The sequence below is a fragment of the Boeremia exigua genome (genome assembly GCF_020726555.1).
Source record: "Boeremia exigua strain MPI-SDFR-AT-0100 chromosome Unknown C7974scaffold_11, whole genome shotgun sequence".
Taxonomy (NCBI): Eukaryota; Fungi; Ascomycota; class Dothideomycetes; order Pleosporales; family Didymellaceae; genus Boeremia; species Boeremia exigua.
In genome coordinates, this window is record NW_025763528.1 from 1,602,476 (window position 1) to 1,614,285 (window position 11,810).

At 48.2% G+C, this 11,810-nt stretch overlaps 3 protein-coding genes across 3 annotated transcripts; 1 reads left to right on the forward strand and 2 right to left on the reverse strand.

Annotated features, from left to right (window-relative positions):
* Nucleotides 1–2,283: 2,283 nt before the first annotated feature.
* C7974DRAFT_343326 (oxidoreductase,short chain dehydrogenase-like protein) lies at nt 2,284–3,401 on the forward strand. The gene is made up of 3 exons (XM_046139309.1): nt 2,284–2,653; nt 2,705–2,886; nt 2,938–3,401. Exons 1-3 carry the CDS (start codon nt 2,367–2,369, stop codon nt 3,318–3,320), a joined length of 852 nt encoding a protein of 283 aa, XP_045993649.1. The 5' UTR covers nt 2,284–2,366; the 3' UTR covers nt 3,321–3,401.
* On the reverse strand, nt 3,350–3,863 carry C7974DRAFT_416962 (uncharacterized protein; the record flags this gene model as incomplete). Its single annotated transcript, XM_046144030.1, has 2 exons — nt 3,350–3,666; nt 3,752–3,863. The coding sequence occupies 2 exons, from the start codon at nt 3,861–3,863 to the stop codon at nt 3,350–3,352; spliced, it is 429 nt and encodes a 142-aa protein (XP_045993650.1).
* A 6,593-nt stretch (nt 3,864–10,456) lies between these two features.
* Nucleotides 10,457–11,789, reverse strand: C7974DRAFT_366520 (putative carbonyl reductase). The gene is made up of 2 exons (XM_046139848.1): nt 11,471–11,789; nt 10,457–11,417 (listed from the first exon to the last, which is right to left on the reverse strand). Exons 1-2 carry the CDS (start codon nt 11,542–11,544, stop codon nt 10,520–10,522), a joined length of 972 nt encoding a protein of 323 aa, XP_045993651.1. The 5' UTR covers nt 11,545–11,789; the 3' UTR covers nt 10,457–10,519.
* Between the last annotated feature and the right edge of the window lie 21 nt (nt 11,790–11,810).

The window sequence follows — 11,810 nt, forward strand, 5'->3', positions numbered from 1 at the left end:
GCACGTCGATACAAGAAGCCTCTCAACGTCAATGCGTTACCATGCTCACACAACCACACACCCACAGCCCCGCACCGCCCATTCCATCCTCTCAACTCCCCTTTCGACACGCCCAATCTCCCACGGACGGGAGAAACGCATGTATTAGCGGAGTTGATATTTCAAGAACCTTTGTTTTCGACAGCATGGGTGCTCGCATTCGTTTATTTTGGGACTTCCCGTTTCAGTCTGTTTCAGTTGGGTTCAATTCAATTCCATCCCGGTTCCAGGCCATCAGAGCAGAGCCAGTGGGTTTCAACACTCGTAGCGCACAGCGCTGCATGGATCGGACATTTGTTCTTCGAGATTCGATGGAGGGTACGCGATCCAGTGGGACAGCACGACACGCACACAAAAATCTTCTGGTCTCTCTGAGTGTGACGGGTTTCTGGGTGGACGGAGCTTCGAAGAGAAAAGACTCGCAGGTCAGGACATTGCATATGAGTACAGCACTTTTAACTTTTGAGAATCATGGGGTTCCTGCGTGGATAGAACTTGGAAGAGAAGAGGCATGCAAGCTAGCACGGTACAGCATAGTGTCTCGTAATTCTTTTTAGCATAATGAGCTCCTGGTTGAATGGAGAGGACGAGCCCACACAGCGCACATCAGTGGCGAGGCTATTGATTTCGAGGGTTACGGGGTCTGCGTGGACAGACTTTGAAGGAATCAAGCCCACAGGCTCGCACAGCACAGCACACATGAAAAGCGCGTTTTGCGGTTTTAGGGATGATGGGATTTTACGTGGACGAGCCTTGGGAGTGACCAAGCCCACAGGCTCGCGCCGCACACATCACCAAGGCATCGGTTGCTTTCGAGCTTCACATGCTTCTACGTGAATACAGGATACAAGCCCCCACAGCATGTAGTCGGGATAGGTATCTTTGTTTCGAGATTTTCGAGTTTCTGCATAGAAGATCTGGAGGCGCACAAGCCCGCAAATCAGGACAGCACACATCATTCGTTACCCTCAAACTTTCAAGCATCACGGGCTCCTGTGTGGACGAACTGTCGAAGAGAACAAGCCCGCACAGCACATATCATCCCTGTGGTCTTTGCTTTTGAGTATCGCAGATACTGCATGCACGAGACGTGAAGAGAATTAGCGAGCGGGTCAGCACAGCGCACATCCCGAGCGCGTTTCTTCGTTTATGGATGTCACAGGTTTATAAGTAGACGATTGTTAGAGGGAGTGGACCCGCAAACCAGCACAGCTGTCAGTGGTGGGCATTTCTCTTTCAGGGAGCACGGGTCCTGCATGGATATGTTGAGAAAGGGAACAAGCCCGCAGGCTGACACACATGATGGATGTCTTTTTCTGTTTTCATTTCAAAGATTACAGACTTCAGAATACCTGATGGATGTTGAAGATAAAATGCCAAAATAGCATACATAAGCATGTCTTCGTATATTTTCAAGTATCTCGGGGACTTGCAGGGACAAGCCTTGGAAGACAACAAGCCTGCAGGCCCACATAGCACAGCAGAGGCAGAGGCAGATGAGTCCAGTAGAGCACAGGCTTGAAAAAGCTGAGGACATTGCCTTGGCTGTTGCTATGATAGAGGATCCGGCTGGCAGATGGATTACTCAACAAACAATTCAGGCAGGCATCCGGTCTTGGCTCACGATTGTGCTCTGAGCGAGAACATGGACAAGCCAATCGAGCTGTAACCCTCGAACCCAGCCATCTCTTCATTCACCTGTCCATCATTGTCTTATCGCTGGCGACATTGTCGTTGGCTAAGTTGCAATGGCCCCTGTCTAGCCCTGCAGGTGGTGAAAGACGGCTTGCATCTCGTAACCACCGCGCCTTGTGTGCAAAATTGTATGTAAGGCATACATTGCGACGCACTATAGTATAATGCAAGACAACATATGTTGCTGAGACTAATCTACTAATGTATAACTCATTTTTGTGCGGACGAGGTCTTTCCGTACATCGGTAACTGCGCTTAGTCAAGAATTGTTGCACATACAAATGCACAACAGCATCCACGCGACGTGTAGTCTTACTGCTTACAAAATTACTCCATAGCGCTAAAGAAGCTCTTCGGTGAGTTTCTGAAACCTGTACCTAGGTAGGTAGCCTCTCCAAGTGTCTTCGGAGATGTCTACAAGTCCGCCGGATCCGAGACTTATTGGTAATTATGCGGATGTCATTCCGCATTCTTGAGTACGCCGCCTTTGAAAAGGGAAATACTGAGTATATAAATACGTTGTACCATTAAAGGTCTTCCTGCAGCATTCCTGACTTTGCACTCAGCGCTATTGGTTCAATTGCTGGAAGACTTTCTCACGTACTCTTATCGACCACTACACTGCGCCTACAATGTCTGATCCACAAGTCTGGCTCATTACTGGTGCCTCGACTGGTTTTGGAGCCGCCCTCGTCAAAAGCTTGCTCGTACGCGGCGAAAAGGTTATTGCAACTGCGCGTACACTCTCCAAGATCGAACACCTGGGAAAGCTAGGCGCGGCCACTCTACAGCTTGACGTGACCGCATCAACCGCTGAGCTTGAGAAGATCGCTAGAGAGGCTATCGCAGTTTACGGCAGGATTGATGTGCTAGTTAACAATGCTGGTTATGGGCATTTTGGTACCTTTGAAGAGGCTACGTACGATCAAGACGTCGCTCCGCTGTCACTTGACGCTGACAAACGCTTTAGGCATCAAGACTGGCTTGCGCAATTTAACACCAACGTTTTTGGTGCGGTCAATGTCACACGTTCTTTCTTGCCGCACTTCCGCAGTAACAAATCAGGGACTGTGGTCTTTAACGGCTCTGCTACCGCTATAAATGGGTTTGGAATACTAAGCCTGTACTCTGCTTCCAAATTTGCTTTGACTGGTAAGGAGCACCGTGCTATGACTAGACAACATCTGCTAACTCTATACATAGGTGTTGCGGAATCTCTTGCTCAAGAAGTTGCCCCATTCGGCATCCGTACACTTATTGTCCAACCAGGTCTCTTCCGAACAGACTTCCTTACTGAAACAAACACCACATACAGCGGCACGAAGATCGACGGTTACCAGACACAGGTTGACGAAGCATTCAAGCTGTACAAGGGCGTCAGTGGACAGCAGCCTGGCGATCCCATTAAGGGCGCAAACCGTATCATAGATATGGTTAAAGGAGAAGGCCTTGCAAAGGGCAAGGACCTTCCAACTACGCTGATGCTAGGTGAGGATTCTTGGGGTATGGCGAAGAAGAAGGCTGAAGACCAACTAAAGCTTCTTAGCCAGTGGGAGGAGGCAAGTTGTAATCTAAGCTTTGAATAGAGAGACTTGTAATAAGTAACCCAAGCCGATTAGTTATCTGCCCCTAGACTTTGTACAATGTTTTTGTGCGATAGTAATACAATTAGTCTATATTCCTCCTCATGTTGTTTATTTGTTAGATTGAAGGGTTCCAATACTTCAAGGAGCGGGTAGCCTTTTTCCTTTCCGAGGTTGTGCACGTGCTGCACGTCTCGGGGCGCATAGTTGCTCAGGCCAAAGCGTCTGAAGAAGCCGAGCTTGTGGGCTTCATTGATGCCGACGAGGGCGTCTTCGAGCGGGACGTCGGCGGAGGGCGAGTGCATGTAGAGGGTGTTGAATTGCTCAATGTTGACTTTCTGAATAGCCCCTTTCACGTGTAAGTCTATTATGTCCTTGCGCGCTGATCCAGGCACAAAACCGCCTGGAACTTTAATTTGGTATCGATGGCGAACTGTGTGCGTTTCTCCTGCTTGTCGATGGCTTCTTCTGAGTCAGGGTAGGTGCGGGCTGTGTCAATTGTGGTAACGCCAGAGGCGAGCATAGAGTGTCGACGGCCTTGTCCATGGTGTTGGGTCTGGCCCCGCTCATAAAAGAGGCGCCTCCAAATACTATCTTCACCATGGTGGCTGTAGAAGTAAAGTCTTCACGACGGTTATAATGTTATCTTGATGGAAAAGGCCGGTCGGTCTAAGGCCTGTTGGGTTATACGGTCAATGTGGTAGCTCTGGCTTTAACGAAAAAGGATATGCAGGCTCAGTCGGTTAGAGGAGAGGAGAGCAAGCAGTTGCTTCACATATCAAACATGCATCTCTTACTTTCGGACTTTCTGGCCTCATAGGTGAGTAAATAGAACGAGCCCGCAAGCCAGCACAGCACAGCATTCAGACTAGCACAGCACACATGCACATTGGCAAAGCGTCTTCGACTTTTGAGTCCTGCGTGGGGGAAGAGAACGAGCTTGCACAGCACAGCGCACATCCAACCCTCTTTCTGTTGCTTTCAGGTTTTACAGGCCCCTCGGAGTGGAGAAATCTTGGATAGAACGAGTCTGCCCTGCACAGCACACATCGCAAGGAGTCTCGTAGTTTTGAGGATCGCGAGTCCTGCGTAGCAAGCTTTGGGAGAGAACGGGCCGTCTCCCAGCACGTAGACCAACACAGCACACATGTGTAGCGGAGCGTTCGCTTTCAAACTTTATAGGTTCTTTCATGGACGAGCCTTGGAGAGAAGCCCACAGGGCACACATGAAGAGTCCGAACTTCGCTTTCAAGCTTCACAAGCTTCTAGGCAGATACAAAGAACAAATCTGCAAGCCCGCAGGCCAGCATAGCACACATACAGCAGTGTTTTTTGTCTTTTGAGCTTTGTAAGCTCTTGGGTGGAGAGATCAAGTTCGCAGGCCCGCGCAGCACAGCACACATGAGACGTGCTTCTCGTTTTTTTTCGGTATTACAGGCTCATGCGTAGCCAATTTTTAGAGGGAACAAGCCCGCAGGCCAGCACAGCACACATGCCTTTACAGCCTGCCGTTTTCGAGTAGCTCTTGTGGGTACACACGGTTTCTTGGCCGGACAGAGATATACAGATGAAGTGGCAGAATAATTCATTGAGTGTTTGATAGAGTGTGCCGGAAAGCGCCGAACACATGAAATGGTGTTTTGGGGGATTCTTCGGCAGGCACAGACAGCTCCATCGGGATTCTTTGATGACGTTTAGGGCAGCGGCACAGACGCATGGATAGAATGCAATACTGTTTTTCGAGACAGGGATTCATAGAAAGCAGCTGGGAGTGTATTTGTCCAAGTAACAGAGTACTAGGTTTGTGGCAAGCGGCAGACAGACGGCTCTACGGGAACTGAATGATTAAGTCTGTGGCCATCGGCGCAAGTGCATGGCTGATGTTTACCGAATTTTCTTCCAAGGCAGAAGGTCTCATATGAAGACATCGGTAGCGTCCTGGTGGGAGTGAGGGGCTGGTGGATTTATTGGGTGCGCGAGAACGCACGCAGACGGACACATCACATGGTGATGAGATATTTTGAACTTCCGGGTGTTTTCGCAGGTAGGCGATGGAGACGCAGGTGCAACTGGAGATGGAGATGTAGATAGAGATAGGCGAGTGGTGGGTCGCGGACAGGGGCGGGAAAAGAAGACAGACACATGTTCGTCAGTTCGGTCAATTTCGAAAGGCCAGATATTTTCGCAGGTAGGTGATGCAGAAGCAGATGGCGGTGGGAGAATCGAGGGATCTTGAGAAGCAGTTTCCAAGCGGGACAGCCGGACAGACCCATACCATTCTGGCTTCAATGTTTTCGAGGACGCTGTCCCATAGATGGAGTGAACATGACATTTAGGTGAACCAGCAGTCAGATGAGTTCGTTTATGCAAGTCGGCTTCCAAATCTGGTTTATATGAAGGGCACAGACATGTCCATGTGCTAGTTGTTTCTAGAACGGGTCGCTGCATGGGTGGTGGGTGGTGGTTCTTTAAGGGGCTTGCAAGGTATGAATTGGAGAGCAGGACGAACACATCCCATTCCACCTTCCACCTTTCCGAGAACACACAATTCCATGGAGCGTATCAAAAGGACTTTCTATAGACCGGTGGTCTAACAAATGAGTCTGTTTAGGTAGGTTTTCGAAGTTGGCGCGAACGCAGGACAGGCATGTACGCGTCTATCTATGGTTTTCAAAACGGGCAGTCGCATAGGTGGTAAGTCATCGATTTTCGAGAGGTCTGTTAGGAGAAGATAGGAGAGAAGGACGAACACATCCCACGCCACTTTCCGCCTTTTTTAGGACACAGTCTAATGAAGCGAGTGAACATGACTTTGGGGTGAGGTAGCAGCTGGATGAGGTGGTTTGTATATTTCGGCTTTCGAAATCAGCGCAGACGCAAGCAGACATAGATAGGTTCTATGTTCATTTTTCGAACGGACAGTCATGGAATGGCAGTTTTTCGAAAGGTCGGTAAGGAGAAGCAGAAAAAAAGAGCGCCACATTACACATCTTGCTTCTGGTTATTCTGGGACACAGAGTAAGGCTTTTGGTGGACTGGCGGTTCGAAGAGTGGGTTTATGTAAACGTTCAAAGTTGGCGCGGAGGTAAGCATTTGTTTCGGGGATCTTACTTTTAGACAAAGCAGTCGTACCACTGCATAGAGGGTTCATGTGGAGATTTGTACAGAGAGGACTGAGAGGCTGTACATATACATAACAAGACCTGCTTAGCGTTTCTCGCGAATGTCATTTTGGACAGACAGACAATTCGACGAGTCGGTTTGTGCCCTTGTGTAAATTGTTGACAAGCGCCAGGAGAGCAAGCAGACATTAGCCGATTTGTTCTCGCTTTTAGAAGAGACGGGTGCGTAAATTTATAGAGAGTTCGGGTGGGGGTCTGTAAGGAGAGAGTGGCGTTGAAGCAAAACATCATTCATTTGTTTCATGGTTTTCAAGTGAACGCAGTCCCATACGAGCATATTAGGACGTCTTGAACAGACTGAAGATTGGGTTCGCCATGCAGAGTAAATTTTCGAGAGTTGGCGGGAGAGCGAACGGACATGAAATGGTTTGAATACGTTTTAGAACAGGTAGCCATGTAGACATGCAGCAGTTCGTTTGAAGATTTTTTGGGAGCGTCAGTGAAGCAAGCAGACACGTACAAGTCTTCCTTATTAAGTTGCAGAAGAGGCGGTCGCACGGAAGAATTGCAAACCCGTTTGTGGATTTCCAAGAATCGTGGCGCGAGGAGACACATCTGAATATTCTCATTCGTTTTGAAGCAAACAGGCTCACAGAGGGATGGGCCAAGAACACGACACACGGATGGAGCAAATTTTCGACGCTTTCAGGATAGTCAGGCACATAGATAGACAGTAACCTTATTTGTGGCTTGGTGCAAAGCCGACATGAGAACACGTATGCATGCGTCGGAATATCGTTCGTTTCGAAACAGCCATGCCCATAAGCGGTGGACATGCCTATCCAAAGGTTTTTAAGGGTTGGGCAAGGGTTTCAGCAGGCTCATGGCCACTCTTCCTGCGAAGTTGAAAGGTCATGCAGTCTCATAGATAGGGAGTAGTAGTGTTCATATAAAGTTCCGTTTGTAGTTCTTTTGGCAGAAGGTGGTAGGCAAACGCATCAAATGTGGGGTTTGTTTCTTTTCTTCTCCAGAGACGGGCGGTCTCATGAAGGGAGGATGATGAGTATGGCGGTAGAAGTGACAATCCCGTGGATGTGTTCATGATACGCAGGAAAATAAGACAAACACATGCTCTTGCTGGCTACTCATGTCTTCTACAAGTGAAAGCAGTCATTGAGAGAAATACTTTGAATGTTTGACGGTCCGATCGGTGGATTTATGAAGAATCCGTTGGAAAGCAGCACGAACACATGTGGCCAATCGTTCGTTTCATCGGTGGAAGTCGGGGATGGGTGGTAAGAACTTTCAATTGTTGAATAGACGGACTGATGTGTGAGTCGCTGGGGTGCGCCGAAAAGCAGCACAAACACGTTTGGTGTCGTGTCAGGAAGACGTTTATTCGAGGATAGGTAGGGCTATAGATAGGCCACGGAGATAAATTTAGTCAGAATATGGACGTATCAATTGATGAGTCCATGAAGTTTGCGTAGAACAGAAAATACAACACATGTAACGTATTCGTATGTGGTCTCTAGAGACCAAGCATTCTCGTGGAGATAGTAGTGCATGTATTGACGTTTTGGTGTGTGGTTCTATGACAAGCGGCAAGGAAAGGAGCACAAGCAAGTAGAAGAGTTGGTAGACGACCTGATTGATAGGTGAATGAAGGGAGTGGTCGAGATTCAAATCAATAGTCTAGCGCGCAGCCCTACCAAGGACAGGCGAGGTAGCACACCAACACATTTTTCGGGTGACTGTTGGTTTTTCTCCGAGACTCGGAGGCTTCGTGAGTTGGCAATTATGTGGCAGAACATTTTGGTGGACAGATCCGCTAGTTGATGGCTTGATGCAAACGAGCAGCATGGCAGACAACACATATTGTCTTCGTTGTCATTTCTTGGGACTAGATAGTCTCCTTGATGATCAAAGCAGTGGTTTCTGGTCGAAATTGCTCATGTACCTCACCGTCTGCCTTATTTTGTTTCTTAGAATGGGAAGTAGCTAGGTGGCAGAAGGGTTCGCAGAAGATTTGGCGGACATGTGTACGATGCAGCGAGAAACAAGCACACGACGACATGACGACTATCTTCTCCGGGTTTCCTAGAAATTGGAGCTTTTCAAAGTACACGAACGCATACCTTTGCTTCAAAGCAGATTTCAGGACCAGAGCGATCTCAGACATGTGTTGGAATCGTTGATAGTTCTGAATTGGTGGTAGAAAAATCATTCATGTATTGATATTTTACTTCTCCGTCGATTGCTTTTCATTGTGGTGCCTTGGAGGTTGGAATGATTCGTAGCAGGAAGCAGAATTATCCGAGTCGTGATTGATACGACACTCCAGCAACACGAACGCATCAAACAGATTGACGTTTTTTTTTTCAGGAAAAGAGGACAAACAGAGAGCCACAAACATATGATGTAGCTTTATGGGTCGAACTTGTAAGCCATACACGTCAATGTAGATCTCCTTGCACTTTAGAAGACCTTGATTGAACGGGGTGATTCGCAGCAGTCGATTGAGAGTCGAGGTTGAAGTAGCATACTGACCGGCAGCAGACAAACGCACACATGGGCTCGTTTCTTTGTCTATTTGATATATTCAGAGGTATAAAAGGGTTTGCAGAAAAATGGCTGCCGACATGTGATGTCCTGAAAGTCTTTTAGAGTAAAGAAAGACCTCGACAAGGGTACTTGCGCAAGACATAGAAATGTTTTTGGTGCTACTCTAGGTGTTTTTGGCCGATACAAAGGAATGGTCAAGGCAGTATGCCCGCAAGCAGCAGGAATGATAGAGTATGTTGAAATTACAAGCTAGTTCTCTCTTGAAACAGAATATAGACGGAGAGTTGCAGGAGGAACGGACAGTCTCAAACATATCCTGACTCGGGAAGTGCTTGAAGTCGATTGTTTGGACGATAGAAGGAGATGATCTGTCAATGTTCCCAAGAGCTTCCAAGGGTTGGAAAATTGACGTGGGTCAGTGTTTTGCATGCTAGCAGCTGCGGCAGAAACGCAGGTGAACTTAGACCAAGTTATTTTAGATAACAGGCAGGATTAGACATGTGTTGTCCCAAACTCTTCTTTCCAACCTGGTTCCTGATCGCATACATTCTCAGAGTATGACTGAGCAAGTGAAAAATCTCAGTGAATCGAGAGGTCGAAGATTATTCAAATAAGTACTACATATGCCCCCATGAAGGATTTTTTTAGATTGGAATCCAACTTCCCAGTCGAAAAAGAGCATTCCATCAGCGAACATATGCTTTCGCCAGGTCTCTGCAAGACGACGAGAGACATGAATATGATAAAGGAGAAAGAACTTTCAGCCATGTCTTGCACATAGTATGAGGGGCCAAACATCATTCAGGGTACGCGAAACTCAAATTGTTGGAGCTAGAATGGAGCCACGAACATGGCAACATCACTGTCTTGATTCAAAATTCCAGAAGCAGATGCATAAGACGAGATAGCTTTCGGTGATTCTTTGGCTAAGGGGGAGCGTGGATATGCTGGATTCCGAGGCCAGGCAAGAAGCACGGGACATGCGTTCTCATTTGAGTAATTTTGAAGTGCGGGAAGCAAACATTTTAACTTTCGGCAGCTCTTGTACGTTCACAGGTCGGTGTGCCTACGTGTGCGAGGAATTGAAGCCAGCTCTTGACGAGATCTTGTGTAAAAGTGTTCGAGCGCAGGGAGCAGACATGTTACGCTTCTCCGTTGCTTTCAGGCAGCACGAGCTGCAAACGCATCATGGCCATCATACAGGATAAAGGTATGAATCGTGTCTCGCGCTCTGAACAGATAGGCATGTGTTTTGGCACTATTCTTTTGAAGCTTGGTAAAAAGGTAGACAAGACATTGCATGTGAATGAACATACTTATCTGAAACAAAAAGCTGTAGTTTTAAGTCGGATCATCTGCATCGGCCCCATTCTTATTGATTGATGGATCTCAATGTGCGAACGTGAATCTATTTGATATACTAGCAAAGCATGATGACATGCGAATTGGAGAGTCATGAGTCGTCCTTGATGTTATAATGAGATCTGCATATGGTGGATATCAAACTCTGGCTGCTTATTCCAGCCATCCGCCTTGACGTAGCACGTCTTTTGTCCATTTTTCTAGATCAGCTGCAAGCTGTTCATCTTTTGCGCTTGAGCTCAACTTTCCGTTTGGATCTGCAATACGCTGAAAGTACTTTCCGCTCTCCTCTTTCCTCATATCCGCGCTAGCAGCGCAGTACAAGCTCGTCCAGCTCCCTCTGTCCGTGTCAAATTCAGCTCCTAACCATCGAGAAGCCATAGCCGCCATACTCATATACAGTGGCAAATCCGCTTTGACGCCCAGTTCGCTCTTCACGAAGCCAGGATTTACAGCCGTGACCCAAACCTCGCCCTCTCCGGCTCTCGCGGATGGTGAATCCGGGCCGTACAGCTTGTTCAGCGTCTTGGTGTGAAGGACGTTGGCAAGCTTCGACTGCCCATAACGGGTCATACCGCTTGCATGTTCTAAGTTGGTGTCGGCAAATACTATGCCTTCCTTTGGCGCAGAGAGATAGTGGCCTGACGACGAAAGGTTGACGATACGTACGCTCCCAGGAGATGCACCGGCATGCGCTGCTCGTTGTACAGTTCGGAGCATTACAGGGAGCAAGTGGAAGGTAAATACGTAGTGTGCAAGGTAGTTCGTTTGCCATTGCGCTTCGTATCCGTCAGCTGTCAGCGCGAACGGCGTTGCCATAATGCCAGCATTGTTGATGAGGCCGTCGAGGCGATTTTGCGACGATACAAACTGCTTCGCGGCTTCAACTACGCTGGATAGACGCTCGTGGTCCATTGTAAGGACGCTAAGGGTCGCTGCGGGAGATGTGCTGCGAATCCGGGACAAGGTGGCAGAGCCTTTTTCGGCTGTGCGCGCGCAGATGAAGACGTGGGCATTGTGTTCGGCAAGGCGAGCGGCGGTGTGGTAGCCTCTTCAAATGATCAGTGACGGATCTTTGAAACAGTCTTCATCGAAGTTACTTACACGCCCGATGTTGCTCCTGTCACAACATACACCCTGCCAGTCAGATCGGGAAGCGAGTCAGGGTGGAAGGTCATGTTTCCGATTGGGACTGTGCTAGGTGATGATCGGAAGGACTCAGTGTTGTTGGACCTTGCTACAACTTACAAGTCTTATATAGGTCTTTTCCGATAACGAGCAAGGTTCACTTCGTCCGTTGACGGGCATCTCCGGTCTTTGTCTAGCACACGTATTGCTCATGCTACTAACAATCTCACCGCAGCGAGGCCGAGCAGCCTTGCCGCGCTGGGGCGGCAAGGCTGCCTCTTTACTGGGTTACTGGGTTAGATAGTGCTCCATGCAA